The sequence below is a fragment of the Eucyclogobius newberryi genome, unplaced genomic scaffold (assembly GCF_026437365.1).
Source record: "Eucyclogobius newberryi isolate DKJ021-1_F unplaced genomic scaffold, fEucNew1.0.hap1 SCAF_14, whole genome shotgun sequence".
Classification (NCBI taxonomy): Eukaryota; Metazoa; Chordata; class Actinopteri; order Gobiiformes; family Gobiidae; genus Eucyclogobius; species Eucyclogobius newberryi.
Genome location: NW_027315768.1, coordinates 14,544,976 through 14,562,272, shown reverse-complemented (window position 1 = coordinate 14,562,272; position 17,297 = coordinate 14,544,976). Strand labels below are relative to the sequence as shown.

At 42.8% G+C, this 17,297-nt stretch overlaps 1 protein-coding gene across 1 annotated transcript in view; it reads left to right on the top strand.

The window, feature by feature from the left end:
* LOC140359444 (formin-like protein 2) overlaps positions 1-15,841 on the top strand; it is a 30,175-nt gene extending 14,334 nt beyond the window's left edge. Inside the window, exons 5-10 of the mRNA XM_072444379.1 lie at positions 14,163-14,231; positions 14,311-14,391; positions 14,476-14,605; positions 14,684-14,847; positions 14,948-15,049; positions 15,719-15,841. Coding sequence (XP_072300480.1) covers positions 14,163-14,231; positions 14,311-14,391; positions 14,476-14,605; positions 14,684-14,847; positions 14,948-15,049; positions 15,719-15,826 — 654 coding nt within the window. The 3' untranslated portion in view covers positions 15,827-15,841. The remainder of the gene's footprint in view (positions 1-14,162; positions 14,232-14,310; positions 14,392-14,475; positions 14,606-14,683; positions 14,848-14,947; positions 15,050-15,718) is intronic.
* Positions 15,842-17,297: the final 1,456 nt, after the last annotated feature.

Below are 17,297 nucleotides of genomic sequence, written 5' to 3'. Positions count from 1 at the left end.
GAGAGGCTTAGTTGGCGTCGGCACATTGATGAGGTCAGTGGTAAATGCAAAAGGGTGAATAACTTGCTTCGTTGTCTATCCGGCCAGGACTGGGGGGCCAGCAGAAGGTCGCTCCTGGGTATTTATCGGGCCGTCATGAGGGCGGCTATTGATTATGGCTGTATAGCCTACATGTCTGCGGCTGAGACTAACTTAAAGAAGCTTGATGTGGAGCAAGCCCAGGCCTTGCGCATCTGCTGTAGGGCTTTTAGGACCTCCCCTGTCTCGGCGCTGCAGGTTGAGTTGGGGGAATTGCCGTTACGGCTCCGGAGGCTAGAACTTCTGTTGGCTTACTGGGTGAATGTGCAAGGTCATACGAGCTCTCACCCGGTGGGGGACTTTCTCAGGGTTGATGGGGGGCAGAGTGAGGCTGGCGGTATGATTTTCAGCCAGGTAGGAAATGCGAAGGCGCTGCTTGCGGGGGTTGGTGATCTGCGTGTGAGCCCGTCGGTGGCTTTGTCTGCTATAGCTCCGTGGAAGTTTGTCCCGGCTCCTGTTGATGTTAGCTTGCATGGCAAGCTTAGAGGAGTCGCTGGGAGGGCACCGCAGTTTGCCGTTCAAGCGCTCATCGATAAGCACTCAGGTGATGTGTTTATTTATACCGACGGGTCTAGGGATCCTGAGAGTGGGCGTACTGGCGCCGCTTATTTTGTGCCTGACCTGGGGCTAGCGGTCAAGAAGAGGTTGACAGATCGCCTTTCTGTTTTCACGTCGGAACTTATAGCGATACGGTTGGCGTTGGAATGGGCGGAATCTGCTTTGCAGTGTTGCGGCATTGTGGTGGCCTCTGACAGCCTTTCTGCATTGCAAAGCATTAAATCTGGGAAATCGGATTGCAGACAGGATGTGTTGAATGGCATCTTCTGTCTGATGCTCTCCCTGTCCAGGAAGGATGTGAGGGTTTCCTTCATTTGGGTCCCTGCGCATGTGGGGGTGGATGGTAACGAAATGGCTGATGCATTGGCTAAACGTTCCCTTCGGCGGCCATCAATTGATGTGGCGGTTGAGTTAAGCAAATCTGAAATCAAGCCTGTTATCAAGAGTCATGTGGTCGGCCTTTGGCAGGAATTTTGGAGCCACTGTGTTACTGGACGGCATCTCTATCACATACAGGGTAGTGTGGGTCCTTGCGGGTCTATGGGCAGGAACGCGTGAGAGGAAAGGGCCTTCGCCCGCATGAGGATTGGCCATACTGGACTCAATTGGTCACTGAGTAGGATAGGCAAACATCCGACCGGTCTGTGTGGTCACTGTCGGGTGCCAGAGACTGTCGAGCATGTGCTGATTTGCTGTGAGGCTTATGATAGGGAAAGGGCCGGGTTGGCCTTGTGGTTTCGGAATAATGGGCGGGAGTTCAATCTGCGGAACGTTCTGGCGATCCAGTCACAGGGTTTGTGTCAGGCTGTGGTTGCTTACTTATGTAGCATAGGGCTGGGTAAACGTTTATAGAGGTGGGGGGTGTTGGAGACTGAGCCGAGGATGAGGAGCAAGAGGATGTTCTAACGCGCTTGGACTTCATGGGCCTAGAAATGCCAAAGTGATGGAAGAAGGACTTCTAAAGGATAAAACGACAAAGACGTCCCGTGACCTCATGGGCTTTGTAAAACAACAAAGACGTCCCATGATCTCATGGGCTTTGTACTTCCAAAGCACCGAACGTCAAAGAGGGCGAGGAAGGTGAAGAAGAGTCTCCCTGGAATAAAGCCGGTTGGTCTCTGACACAACAACTATTCTAGTCACAAAAACACATCATGACCTCATGGGCTTTGTAACGCCAAAGCGATGGGAGGAGTACTTTTACGGACTACGACAGAGTCTGAGGACTACGAAACGTCTGAGGAATAAAGTCTGGCGGTAATGCAACACTCGGATGCCAACCGCCATAAAACAACAACAACAACAACAACAACAATTTGTGGAAAAGGGACTGCATTTGTGTGAAAGTACTGCATGTGTGTCACACATGTATGTCAGAGTACTACATACATGTGTAGGGAGTATTTTTATTTATTTATAGGAGATCTTCTACTGATAGTGTTTTTCAGACTTCCTATAAGTGATCTGTTCTTCTGTATCTACCTCTGTATCTACCTGCGTTGCACCAATGAAATTTCCCCATGTGGGACAATAAAGGAATATCTTATGTGTTGTTGAAAATGTTCAATATTTGTTGAAAAATATTCAGCCTTCCCACGCGGCCACCTTCCCACCCGTCAATGTTTTCTGCTGCATTTTGCAGAATACCAGCGACACTCAGTAGTTCACAGTTGATGATTATGTAGTTTTGTGACGTTAAATAGATCGTGCTGAACGCAGACCTGAGCAGGGAAAAAATGAGAGAGAGCCTCGGTGACCCAGCTGCACCCCTCCTCCCTGTAGAGACACTAATGCTAATGCTTTGCATAGTAAATGCAGAAGACTTTGTGTCACGTGTCTCTCAAATGCAGAAGACTGTGTCACGTGTCTCTCAAATGTAGAAGACTTTGTGTCACGTGTCTCTCAAATGCAGAAGACTGTGTCACGTGTCTCTCAAATGTAGAAGACTTTGTGTCACGTGTCTCTCACATGAAGAAGACTTTGTGTCACGTGTCTCTCACATGAAGAAGACTTTGTGTCACATGTCTCTCAAATGTAGAAGACTTTGTGTCACGTGTCTCTCACATGAAGAAGACTTTGTGTCACGTGTCTCTCACATGAAGAAGACTTTGTGTCACATGTCTCTCAAATGCAGAAGTCTTTGTGTCACGTGTCTCAAATGCAGAAGACTGTGTCACGTGTCTCTCACATGCAGAAGACTTTGTGTCACGTGTCTCTCACATGCAGAAGATTTGTGTCACGTGTCTCTCACATGTAGAAGACTTTGTGTCACGTGTCTCTCACATGAAGAAAACTTTGTGTCACGTGTCTCTCACATGCAGAAGATTTGTGTCACGTGTCTCTCACATGTAGAAGACTTTGTGTCACGTGTCTCTCAAATGCAGAAGACTGTGTCACGTGTCTCTCAAATGTAGAAGACTTTGTGTCACGTGTCTCTCACATGAAGAAGACTTTGTGTCACGTGTCTCTCACATGAAGAAGACTTTGTGTCACATGTCTCTCAAATGTAGAAGACTTTGTGTCACGTGTCTCTCACATGAAGAAGACTTTGTGTCACGTGTCTCTCACATGAAGAAGACTTTGTGTCACATGTCTCTCAAATGCAGAAGTCTTTGTGTCACGTGTCTCAAATGCAGAAGACTGTGTCACGTGTCTCTCACATGCAGAAGACTTTGTGTCACGTGTCTCTCACATGAAGAAAACTTTGTGTCACGTGTCTCTCAAATGTAGAAGACTTTGTGTCACGTGTCTCTCAAATGCAGAAGACTTTGTGTCACGTGTCTCTCACATGTAGAAGACTTTGTGTCACGTGTCTCTAATGCAGAAGACTGTGTCACGTGTCTCTCACATGCAGAAGACTTTGTGTCACGTGTCTCTCACATGAAGAAAACTTTGTGTCACGTGTCTCTCAAATGTAGAAGACTTTGTGTCACGTGTCTCTCAAATGCAGAAGACTTTGTGTCACGTGTCTCTCAAATGTAGAAGACTTTGTGTCACGTGTCTCTCACATGTAGAAGACTTTGTGTCACGTGTCTCTCAAATGCAGAAGACTTTGTGTCACGTGTCTCTCAAATGCAGAAGACTTTGTGTCACGTGTCTCTCAAATGTAGAAGACTTTGTGTCTCGTGTCTCTCAAATGCAGAAGACTTTGTGTCACGTGTCTCTCAAATGCAGAAGACTGTGTCACGTGTCTCTCAAATGCAGAAGACTTTGTGTCACGTGTCTCTCAAATGCAGAAGACTGTGTCACGTGTCTCTCAAATGTAGAAGACTGTGTCACGTGTCTCTCAAATGCAGAAGACTGTGTCACGTGTCTCTCAAATGCAGAAGACTTTGTGTCACGTGTCTCTCACATGAAGAAGACTTTGTGTCACATGTCTCTCAAATGTAGAAGACTTTGTGTCACGTGTCTCTCACATGAAGAAGACTTTGTGTCACATGTCTCTCAAATGTAGAAGACTTTGTGTCACGTGTCTCTCACATGAAGAAGACTTTGTGTCACATGTCTCTCAAATGTAGAAGACTTTGTGTCACGTGTCTCTCAAATGTAGAAGACTTTGTGTCACGTGTCTCTCAAATGCAGAAGACTTTGTGTCACGTGTCTCTCAAATGTAGAAGACTTTGTGTCACGCGTGTCTCAAATGCAGAAGACTTTGTGTCAGTGTCTCTCACATGAAGAAGACTTTGTGTCACGTGTCTCTCACATGAAGAAAACTTTGTGTCACGTGTCTCTCACATGCAGAAGATTTGTGTCACGTGTCTCTCACATGTAGAAGACTTTGTGTCACGTGTCTCTCAAATGCAGAAGACTGTGTCACGTGTCTCTCACATGAAGAAGACTTTGTGTCACGTGTCTCTCACATGAAGAAGACTTTGTGTCACGTGTCTCTCAAATGCAGAAGACTGTGTCACGTGTCTCTCAAATGCAGAAGACTTTGTGTCACATGTCTCTCAAATGCAGAAGACAAATGCAGAAGACTTTGTGTCACGTGTCTCTCACATGAAGAAGACTTTGTGTCACGTGTCTCTCAAATGCAGAAGACTGTGTCACGTGTCTCTCAAATGTAGAAGACTTTGTCACGTGTCTCTCAAATGTAGAAGACTTTGTGTCACGTGTCTCTCACATGAAGAAGACTTTGTGTCACGTGTCTCTCACATGAAGAAGACTTTGTGTCACGTGTCTCTCAAATGAAGAAGACTTTGTGTCACGTGTCTCTCAAATGCAGAAGACTTTGTGTCACGTGTCTCTCAAATGCAGAAGACTTTGTGTCACGTGTCTCTCAAATGTAGAAGACTTTGTGTCACGTGTCTCTCAAATGCAGAAGACTGTGTCACGTGTCTCTCAAATGTAGAAGACTCTGTGTCACATGTCTCTCAAATGCAGAAGACTTTGTGTCACGTGTCTCTCAAATGCAGAAGACTGTGTCACGTGTCTCTCAAATGTAGAAGACTTTGTGTCACGTGTCTCTCAAATGCAGAAGACTTTGTGTCACGTGTCTCTCAAATGCAGAAGACTTTGTGTCACGTGTCTCTCACATGTAGAAGACTTTGTGTCACGTGTCTCTCAAATGCAGAAGACTGTGTCACGTGTCTCTCAAATGTAGAAGACTTTGTGTCACGTGTCTCTCAAATGTAGAAGACTTTGTGTCACATGTCTCTCAAATGCAGAAGACTTTGTGTCACGTGTCTCTCAAATGCAGAAGACTGTGTCACATGTCTCTCAAATGTAGAAGACTTTGTGTCACGTGTCTCTCAAATGCAGAAGACTTTGTGTCACGTGTCTCTCAAATGCAGAAGACGTTGTGTCACGTGTCTCTCAAATGTAGAAGACTTTGTGTCACGTGTCTCTCAAATGCAGAAGACTGTGTCACGTGTCTCTCAAATGTAGAAGACTCTGTGTCACATGTCTCTCAAATGCAGAAGACTTTGTGTCACGTGTCTCTCAAATGCAGAAGACTTTGTGTCACGTGTCTCTCAAATGTAGAAGACTTTGTGTCTCGTGTCTCTCAAATGCAGAAGACTTTGTGTCACGTGTCTCTCAAATGCAGAAGACTGTGTCACGTGTCTCTCAAATGCAGAAGACTTTGTGTCACGTGTCTCTCAAATGCAGAAGACTGTGTCACGTGTCTCTCAAATGTAGAAGACTGTGTCACGTGTCTCTCAAATGCAGAAGACTGTGTCACGTGTCTCTCAAATGCAGAAGACTTTGTGTCACGTGTCTCTCACATGAAGAAGACTTTGTGTCACATGTCTCTCAAATGTAGAAGACTTTGTGTCACGTGTCTCTCACATGAAGAAGACTTTGTGTCACATGTCTCTCAAATGTAGAAGACTTTGTGTCACGTGTCTCTCACATGAAGAAGACTTTGTGTCACATGTCTCTCAAATGTAGAAGACTTTGTGTCACGTGTCTCTCAAATGCAGAAGACTTTGTGTCACGTGTCTCTCAAATGTAGAAGACTTTGTGTCACGCGTGTCTCAAATGCAGAAGACTTTGTGTCAGTGTCTCTCACATGAAGAAGACTTTGTGTCACGTGTCTCTCACATGAAGAAAACTTTGTGTCACGTGTCTCTCACATGCAGAAGATTTGTGTCACGTGTCTCTCACATGTAGAAGACTTTGTGTCACGTGTCTCTCAAATGCAGAAGACTGTGTCACGTGTCTCTCACATGAAGAAGACTTTGTGTCACGTGTCTCTCACATGTAGAAGACTGTGTCACGTGTCTCTCAAATGCAGAAGACTTTGTGTCACATGTCTCTCAAATGCAGAAGACAAATGCAGAAGACTTTGTGTCACGTGTCTCTCACATGAAGAAGACTTTGTGTCACGTGTCTCTCAAATGCAGAAGACTGTGTCACGTGTCTCTCAAATGTAGAAGACTTTGTCACGTGTCTCTCAAATGTAGAAGACTTTGTGTCACGTGTCTCTCACATGAAGAAGACTTTGTGTCACGTGTCTCTCAAATGTAGAAGACTTTGTGTCACGTGTCTCTCAAATGCAGAAGACTGTGTCACGTGTCTCTCAAATGTAGAAGACTCTGTGTCACATGTCTCTCAAATGCAGAAGACTTTGTGTCACGTGTCTCTCAAATGCAGAAGACTGTGTCACGTGTCTCTCAAATGTAGAAGACTTTGTGTCACGTGTCTCTCAAATGCAGAAGACTTTGTGTCACGTGTCTCTCAAATGCAGAAGACTTTGTGTCACGTGTCTCTCACATGTAGAAGACTTTGTGTCACGTGTCTCTCAAATGCAGAAGACTGTGTCCACGTGTCTCTCAAATGTAGAAGACTTTGTGTCACGTGTCTCTCAAATGTAGAAGACTTTGTGTCACATGTCTCTCAAATGCAGAAGACTTTGTGTCACGTGTCTCTCAAATGCAGAAGACTGTGTCACATGTCTCTCAAATGTAGAAGACTTTGTGTCACGTGTCTCTCAAATGCAGAAGACTTTGTGTCACGTGTCTCTCAAATGCAGAAGACTTTGTGTCACGTGTCTCTCAAATGCAGAAGACGTTGTGTCACGTGTCTCTCAAATGTAGAAGACTTTGTGTCACGTGTCTCTCAAATGCAGAAGACTGTGTCACGTGTCTCTCAAATGTAGAAGACTCTGTGTCACATGTCTCTCAAATGCAGAAGACTTTGTGTCACGTGTCTCTCAAATGCAGAAGACTGTGTCACGTGTCTCTCAAATGTAGAAGACTTTGTGTCACGTGTCTCTCAAATGCAGAAGACTTTGTGTCACCTGTCTCTCAAATGCAGAAGACTTTGTGTCACGTGTCTCTCACATGTAGAAGACTTTGTGTCACGTGTCTCTCAAATGCAGAAGACTGTGTCACGTGTCTCTCAAATGTAGAAGACTTTGTGTCACGTGTCTCTCAAATGTAGAAGACTTTGTGTCACGTGTCTCTCAAATGCAGAAGACTGTGTCACATGTCTCTCAAATGTAGAAGACTTTGTGTCACGTGTCTCTCACATGTAGAAGACTTTGTGTCACGTGTCTCTCAAATGCAGAAGACTGTGTCACGTGTCTCTCAAATGTAGAAGACTTTTTGTCACGTGTCTCTCACATGTAGAAGACTTTGTGTCACGTGTCTCTCAAATGCAGAAGACTTTGTGTCACGTGTCTCTCAAATGCAGAAGACTTTGTGTCACGTGTCTCTCAAATGCAGAAGACTTTGTGTCACGTGTCTCTCAAATGCAGAAGACTGTCATGTGTCTCTCAAATGCAGAAGACTGTGTCACGTGTCTCTCAAATGTAGAAGACTTTGTGTCACGTGTCTCTCACATGTAGAAGACTTTGTGTCACGTGTCTCTCAAATGCAGAAGACTTTGTGTCACGTGTCTCTCAAATGTAGAAGACTTTGTGTCACGTGTCTCTCACATGAAGAAGACTTTGTGTCACGTGTCTCTCAAATGCAGAAGACTTTGTGTCACGTGTCTCTCAAATGTAGAAGACTTTGTGTCACGTGTCTCTCACATGCAGAAGACTGTGTCACGTGTCTCTCAAATGTAGAAGACTTTTTGTCACGTGTCTCTCACATGTAGAAGACTTTGTGTCACGTGTCTCTCAAATGCAGAAGACTTTGTGTCACGTGTCTCTCACATGAAGAAGACTTTGTGTCACGTGTCTCTCAAATGCAGAAGACTTTGTGTCACGTGTCTCTCAAATGTAGAAGACTTTGTGTCACGTGTCTCTCACATGCAGAAGACTGTGTCACGTGTCTCTCAAATGTAGAAGACTTTTTGTCACGTGTCTCTCACATGTAGAAGACTTTGTGTCACGTGTCTCTCAAATGCAGAAGACTTTGTGTCACGTGTCTCTCACATGAAGAAGACTTTGTGTCACGTGTCTCTCAAATGCAGAAGACTTTGTGTCACGTGTCTCTCAAATGCAGAAGACTTTGTGTCACGTGTCTCTCAAATGCAGAAGACTGTGTCACATGTCTCTCAAATGTAGAAGACTTTGTGTCACGTGTCTCTCAAATGCAGAAGACTTTGTGTCACGTGTCTCTCAAATGCAGAAGACTTTGTGTCACGTGTCTCTCAAATGCAGAAGACGTTGTGTCACGTGTCTCTCAAATGTAGAAGACTTTGTGTCACGTGTCTCTCAAATGCAGAAGACTGTGTCACGTGTCTCTCAAATGTAGAAGACTCTGTGTCACATGTCTCTCAAATGCAGAAGACTTTGTGTCACGTGTCTCTCAAATGCAGAAGACTGTGTCACGTGTCTCTCAAATGTAGAAGACTTTGTGTCACGTGTCTCTCAAATGCAGAAGACTTTGTGTCACCTGTCTCTCAAATGCAGAAGACTTTGTGTCACGTGTCTCTCACATGTAGAAGACTTTGTGTCACGTGTCTCTCAAATGCAGAAGACTGTGTCACGTGTCTCTCAAATGTAGAAGACTTTGTGTCACGTGTCTCTCAAATGTAGAAGACTTTGTGTCACGTGTCTCTCAAATGCAGAAGACTGTGTCACATGTCTCTCAAATGTAGAAGACTTTGTGTCACGTGTCTCTCATATGTAGAAGACTTTGTGTCACGTGTCTCTCAAATGCAGAAGACTGTGTCACGTGTCTCTCAAATGTAGAAGACTTTTTGTCACGTGTCTCTCACATGTAGAAGACTTTGTGTCACGTGTCTCTCAAATGCAGAAGACTTTGTGTCACGTGTCTCTCAAATGCAGAAGACTTTGTGTCACGTGTCTCTCAAATGCAGAAGACTGTCATGTGTCTCTCAAATGCAGAAGACTCTGTCACGTGTCTCTCAAATGTAGAAGACTTTGTGTCACGTGTCTCTCACATGTAGAAGACTTTGTGTCACGTGTCTCTCAAATGCAGAAGACTTTGTGTCACGTGTCTCTCAAATGTAGAAGACTTTGTGTCACGTGTCTCTCACATGAAGAAGACTTTGTGTCACGTGTCTCTCAAATGCAGAAGACTGTGTCACGTGTCTCTCAAATGTAGAAGACTTTGTGTCACGTGTCTCTCACATGCAGAAGACTGTGTCACGTGTCTCTCAAATGTAGAAGACTTTTTGTCACGTGTCTCTCACATGTAGAAGACTTTGTGTCACGTGTCTCTCAAATGCAGAAGACTTTGTGTCACGTGTCTCTCACATGAAGAAGACTTTGTGTCACGTGTCTCTCAAATGCAGAAGACTTTGTGTCACGTGTCTCTCAAATGTAGAAGACTTTGTGTCACGTGTCTCTCACATGCAGAAGACTGTGTCACGTGTCTCTCAAATGTAGAAGACTTTTTGTCACGTGTCTCTCACATGTAGAAGACTTTGTGTCACGTGTCTCTCAAATGCAGAAGACTTTGTGTCACGTGTCTCTCACATGAAGAAGACTTTGTGTCACGTGTCTCTCAAATGCAGAAGACTGTGTCACGTGTCTCTCAAATGCAGAAGACTTTGTGTCACGTGTCTCTCAAATGCAGAAGACTTTGTGTCACGTGTCTCTCAAATGCAGAAGACTTTGTGTCACGTGTCTCTCAAATGCAGAAGACTGTGTCACGTGTCTCTCAAATGTAGAAGACTTTGTGTCACGTGTCTCTCACATGTAGAAGACTTTGTGTCACGTGTCTCTCAAATGCAGAAGACTTTGTGTCACGTGTCTCTCAAATGCAGAAGACTTTGTGTCACGTGTCTCTCACATGCAGAAGACTGTGTCACGTGTCTCTCACATGTAGAAGACTTTGTGTCACGTGTCTCTCAAATGCAGAAGACTTTGTGTCACGTGTCTCTCAAATGTAGAAGACTTTGTGTCACGTGTCTCTCAAATGCAGAAGACTGTGTCACGTGTCTCTCAAATGCAGAAGACTGTGTCACGTGTCTCTCAAATGTAGAAGACTTTGTGTCACGTGTCTCTCACATGTAGAAGACTTTGTGTCACGTGTCTCTCAAATGCAGAAGACTTTGTGTCACGTGTCTCTCAAATGCAGAAGACTTTGTGTCACGTGTCTCTCAAATGCAGAAGACTGTGTCACGTGTCTCTCAAATGCAGAAGACTGTGTCACGTGTCTCTCAAATGTAGAAGAGTGTGTCACGTGTCTCTCAAATGCAGAAGACTGTGTCACGTGTCTCTCACATGTAGAAGACTTTGTGTCACGTGTCTCTCAAATGCAGAAGACTTTGTGTCACGTGTCTCTCAAATGTAGAAGACTTTGTGTCACGTGTCTCTCAAATGTAGAAGACTTTGTGTCACGTGTCTCTCAAATGCAGAAGACTTTGTGTCACGTGTCTCTCAAATGCAGAAGACTGTGTCACGTGTCTCTCAAATGCAGAAGACTGTCACGTGTCTCTCAAATGTAGAAGACTTTGTGTCACGTGTCTCTCACATGTAGAAGACTTTGTGTCACGTGTCTCTCAAATGCAGAAGACTTTGTGTCACGTGTCTCTCAAATGCAGAAGACTTTGTGTCATGTGTCTCTCACATGAAGAAAACTTTGTGTCACGTGTCTCTCAAATGAAGAAGACTGTGTCACGTGTCTCTCAAATGTAGAAGACTTTGTGTCACGTGTCTCTCACATGTAGAAGACTTTGTGTCACGTGTCTCTCAAATGGAGAAGACTTAGTGTCACGTGTCTCTCAAATGCAGAAGACTTTGTGTCACGTGTCTCTCAAATGCAGAAGACTTTGTGTCACGTGTCTCTCAAATGCAGAAGACTGTGTCACGTGTCTCTCAAATGTAGAAGACTGTGTCACGTGTCTCTCAAATGCAGAAGACTGTGTCACGTGTCTCTCAAATGTAGAAGACTTTGTGTCACGTGTCTCTCACATGTAGAAGACTTTGTGTCACGTGTCTCTCAAATGCAGAAGACTTTGTGTCACGTGTCTCTCAAATGTAGAAGACTTTGTGTCACGTGTCTCTCACATGCAGAAGACTGTGTCACGTGTCTCTCAAATGTAGAAGACTTTTTGTCACGTGTCTCTCACATGTAGAAGACTTTGTGTCACGTGTCTCTCAAATGTAGAAGACTTTGTGTCACGTGTCTCTCACATGAAGAAGACTTTGTGTCACGTGTCTCTCAAATGCAGAAGACTTTGTGTCACGTGTCTCTCAAATGTAGAAGACTTTGTGTCACGTGTCTCTCACATGAAGAAGACTTTGTGTCACGTGTCTCTCAAATGTAGAAGACTTTGTGTCACGTGTCTCTCACATGCAGAAGACTGTGTCACGTGTCTCTCAAATGTAGAAGACTTTTTGTCACGTGTCTCTCACATGTAGAAGACTTTGTGTCACGTGTCTCTCAAATGCAGAAGACTTTGTGTCACGTGTCTCTCACATGAAGAAGACTTTGTGTCACGTGTCTCTCAAATGCAGAAGACTTTGTGTCACGTGTCTCTCAAATGCAGAAGACTTTGTGTCACGTGTCTCTCAAATGCAGAAGACTTTGTGTCACGTGTCTCTCAAATGCAGAAGACTTTGTGTCACGTGTCTCTCAAATGCAGAAGACTGTGTCACGTGTCTCTCAAATGTAGAAGACTTTGTGTCACGTGTCTCTCACATGTAGAAGACTTTGTGTCACGTGTCTCTCAAATGCAGAAGACTTTGTGTCACGTGTCTCTCAAATGTAGAAGACTTTGTGTCACGTGTCTCTCAAATTCAGAAGACTGTGTCACGTGTCTCTCAAATGCAGAAGACTTTGTGTCACGTGTCTCTCACATGTAGAAGACTTTGTGTCACGTGTCTCTCAAATGCAGAAGACTTTGTATCACGTGTCTCTCAAATGCAGAAGACTTTGTGTCACGTGTCTCTCAAATGTAGAAGACTGTGTCACGTGTCTCTCAAATGCAGAAGACTGTGTCACGTGTCTCTCAAATGTAGAAGACTTTGTGTCACGTGTCTCTCACATGTAGAAGACTTTGTGTCACGTGTCTCTCAAATGCAGAAGACTTTGTGTCACGTGTCTCTCACATGAAGAAAACTTTGTATCACGTGTCTCTCAAATGAAGAAGACTGTGTCACGTGTCTCTCAAATGTAGAAGACTTTGTGTCACGTGTCTCTCAAATGCAGAAGACTTTGTGTCACGTGTCTCTCAAATGGAGAAGACTTAGTGTCACGTGTCTCTCAAATGCAGAAGACTTTGTGTCACGTGTCTCTCACATGAAGAAAACTTTGTGTCACGTGTCTCTCACATGCAGAAGACTGTGTCACATGTCTCTCAAAAGCAGAAGACTTTGTGTCACGTGTCTCTCACATGAAGAAGACTTTGTGTCACGTGTCTCTCACATGAAGAAGACTTTGTGTCACGTGTCTCTCAAATGAAGAAGACTGTGTCACGTGTCTCTCAAATGTAGAAGACTTAGTGTCACGTGTCTCTCAAATGTAGAAGACTTTGTGTCACGTGTCTCTCAAATGCAGAAGACTTTGTGTCACGTGTCTGTCACATGCAGAAGACTTTGTGTCACGTGTCTCAAAAATGCAGAAGACTTTGTGTCACGTGTCTCTCAAATGTAGAAGACTTTGTGTCACGTGTCTCTCAAATGTAGAAGACTTTGTGTCACGTGTCTCTCAAATGTAGAAGACTTTGTGTCACGTGTCTCTCAAATGTAGAAGACTTTGTGTCACGTGTCTCTCAAATGCAGAAGACTTTGTGTCACGTGTCTGTCACATGCAGAAGACTTTGTGTCACGTGTCTCAAAAATGCAGAAGACTTTGTGTCACGTGTCTCTCAAATGTAGAAGACTTTGTGTCACGTGTCTCTCAAATGTAGAGGACTTTGTGTCACGTGTCTCTCAAATGCAGAAGACTTTGTGTCACGTGTCTCTCACATGAAGAAGACTTTATGTCACGTGTCTCTCACATGTAGAAGACTTTGTGTCACGTGTCTCTCAAATGCAGAAGACTTTGTGTCACGTGTCTGTCACATGCAGAAGACTTTGTGTCACGTGTCTCTCACATGTAGAAGACTTTGTGTCATGTGTCTCTCAAATGTAGAAGACTTTGTGTCACGTGTCTCTCAAATGCAGAAGACTGTGTCACGTGTCTCTCAAATGCAGAAGACTTTGTGTCACGTGTCTCTCACATGAAGAAGACTTTGTGTCACGTGTCTCTCACATGTAGAAGACTTTGTGTCACGTGTCTCTCACATGTAGAAGACTTTGTGTCACGTGTCTCTCACATGTAGAAGACTTTGTGTCACGTGTCTCTCAAATATTTTCGGACCTTTCAGAACTTAATTTACCACAGATTTACAGAGTTTAGTGCGTCGCTTGTTGACTCAACATAAGTCGACAACGTTTCTCAGTCCGTGTTATTTTTATTCTTTCCTCGTAATCCACCATGTTTTTCTGATTGGTTAATCCGCCTGTCAATCACTCACTTTGGAAGTTGAAGCGACTGGGTTGGATCCCAGACCCTCATGGTTTTGTAAAGTAGTCTGTCAAAACGTTTTGGGAATGGCTGGTCAGGCAATAAAAGTAGAGTAGTAGTAGAAGTAACATCTGTGATAGTGTATAATATATTTAGATAAATAATATATAATTCACTTGTTTGTACAAATATTTTGTATTGTCTCTACAGCAACTGCATGCTGTTATCGCTGCATCTGTATCCATTAAGTCGTCGCAGAAATTGAAGAAAATGTTAGAGGTAAACACATATTTATTTTTTTGTATCACAATATGTGTAGTTTATCTAGCAATTCTTACATTGTACATTTTGCTCTTAGATTATTTTGGCATTGGGAAACTACATGAACAGCAGCAAAAGAGGAGCTGTTTATGGATTCAAGCTTCAAAGTTTAGACCTGGTAGGTTTTTCGCTCTTACCAAGCCCTTATCCACCATTTCACACCCTGTAAACATTATCCTCATTTATTTTACGCTTTCCCCAGCTACTCGAAACCAAGTCGACGGACCGTAAAATGACACTCCTCCACTACATCTCCAACGTGGTGAAAGAAAAGTACCAGCAAGTCGCCCTCTTCTACAACGAATTGAACTATGTGGAGAAGGCGGCAGCAGGCAAGTGGCGGAACAAGCCATCTAGTGCTACTTTATGACGCTTCCCTGTGGCTCATTCCCGATGTTTTTCCCCCACAGTGTCGCTGGACAATGTGCTTTTGGATGTGAGGGAGCTGCAGAGGGGCATGGAGCTGACCAAGAGGGAGTACAGCATGCACGGACATAACACAATGCTGAAAGAGTTCATCACACACAATGACGCTAAACTCAAGAAGCTGCAAGACGATGCCAAGATTGCACAGGTAATGTTTAAACCGTTTTTTGTTTTTATATAAAGGAGGTCGTTGCAAAACTGGCTGACTTTGTTTGTAATGTTATTCATTTTGATTATGTATTCAACAGGACGCATTTGACGAGGTGGTGAAATTCTTCGGGGAAAACACCAAAACGACACCGCCATCAGTCTTCTTCCCCGTGTTTGTGAGATTTGTGAGGGCTTATAGGGTAAGTTGACTTAAAACGTGAAAAAATTAAATATACAACATATGGACATAGGAAAAATGTATATAGATGGGATGTGAAAGTCCAGTTTCCATTCCTTTTTTAGACTTTCCAAATGAAAAAAAAAAAAAGAAAATAGAGCTCAGGGCTAATCAGCTATGTTGAACTCTTTTTCTGAAACGTCATAAAACACAAAGTCTAAAACATTTTATTTTCAAGTCAAAGTGGTGCGGCTATAAACTTAACATTTGAAATTTTCTAAAACCAAAAAATTGCAAAAGTTTGTGACTACTGTTTTTCTGTTTTAGTTTTTTTGACTATTTTTGTTTTAAAAATCAACTTATCTTTTAAAAAGTTAACAAAAGTATTTAAAATAAGATGAATTCTTTAATTCCAGAACGTAACAGAGTTGGAAGTGGACGGGACTGTTGCGCTCCATTAGATTATGCAGTAACACTTTAGCAATAATACATGAAGAGTTTTTGATGTTTTATTTCTTAATGTACTACACAATTTAACATATTTGTAGGTAGGAATGGTAAAAGTAATAACTACAAATGTTCCACACTTAATGGTAATAATAGCAGGATAAGTTGCCATAATGCTCTTAAGTAATAGGTTTAAGTCCTCTTTTTCTATAATTCTGCTTTTCAACATGTGCGTGTGTCTCAGCAAGCAGAGGAGGACAACGAGCAGAAGAGGAGACAGGAGCAGCTCATGAAGGAGAAACTTCTAGAACAGGAGGCCATGATGGAGGAGGACAAGAAGGTTTGGGACTGATTCACTCTCTCTCAAAACAGAAACTCTCTGACAGCATTTTTCAAAAAGATTCCCCCTGAAAATCTATAGACACTTGAAAATTGCCACAATTCTAGTTTTATAGCTCAAGGTGATAAATGTTACCGTGGCACTTTTTGTCTTTGAGTTATGTCTCCATTTTGTTTTTACGGCAACAGCACTTGATATTAGATGTCTGGCTGCAGCACGAGACTTTTATATGTCACTAAACAAAGGAATAAAACAAAGATTAAAGAAAGCTCAGGTTTATGCTGACAAACTCTCAGAGTCTATAACTACGGCAGTTTATTGCAATTCACATACTGCAGTATGTACAGACGTGTGAGCGCTTGCCTTCATTTTACAGCCAAAAAATACATATAGCATTGTAATTTATTTTACTAACAACTGACATGCATTTTACATTTTGATTTTATTGTATTTATTTTATTTTCTAAGTTTTCAGATTGACAACTAACACACCTCGTTCATCTACGTATATACTGTACATTAGGCAGATGTGGTTAGAGTAGCCAAAAATAGTGCTAGAAAGAATACTGTCACTACATTTTAAACTTACTTAATAGAAGTGCAAAGCCGTGGGCCAATAATGTACTCAAATAAAAGTATGAGAAACTACTAGTTCAATAAGAGTAACTGTGGAACAACATCTGTTTTATTATTCAAACTTTAATGCAATTGGACAGACAAAACATTAAATAGTACACAAAGTATGTCTCATGAAGAGTTTCAAAATGAATATTGAGGCTTAACTATATATACTGTATATAGTGTTAGAGACAATTCTGTCACTGCATGTTTATAAGCCTGTTTTAGCCGTGGGAAACTGTAATGTCACAGAAGAGCCATAGTCTTTATCTCAACATGTAAATAACCAGAGGACTGTAGCTAAGTGCTGCTGCCCTCTTGTGGTCACAAATAGAACACTCTATTGAAAACCAGCAGTAGTCAAAAGTCTCCAGAGTATCATTGATCACACTACTTTTACTTTGCACTTTTAGTTACCCAGACCTCTCTGTGACATTAAAATCTCCTGTGTATTTTGAGTTTTGATTTTCAAAGAATGTATTTCCAATGCTGATTGCTTCTCAGCTTGCCGCATGCTATTTTCCCGCCTAAAATGCACCTCCACATTTTATCTAATTTATTTAATGCATGTTGACTAACTTTCCATTTGTGATATTTCAGGCTTACTAATTGATTTGCTTACCCTGTTTAAAACGAAAATGTTTCACTGTATATATAACTTTACCTTTTCTTCACCACAGATTTTTTATGATATTTTTGCATGTGTTGGGTGTGCTAAATGCAGAGACTTCTCGTGTTAACTATAGGATGTTGAGTGCTCTGTCCTGCTGGTAGCCTCTTTGCAAAGCAGCCATTGTTCCACAAAGTGACAAACGCTCCCCGTAGTCAAACCTAACCATTAGCCGCATTCTGCTACAACACTGTA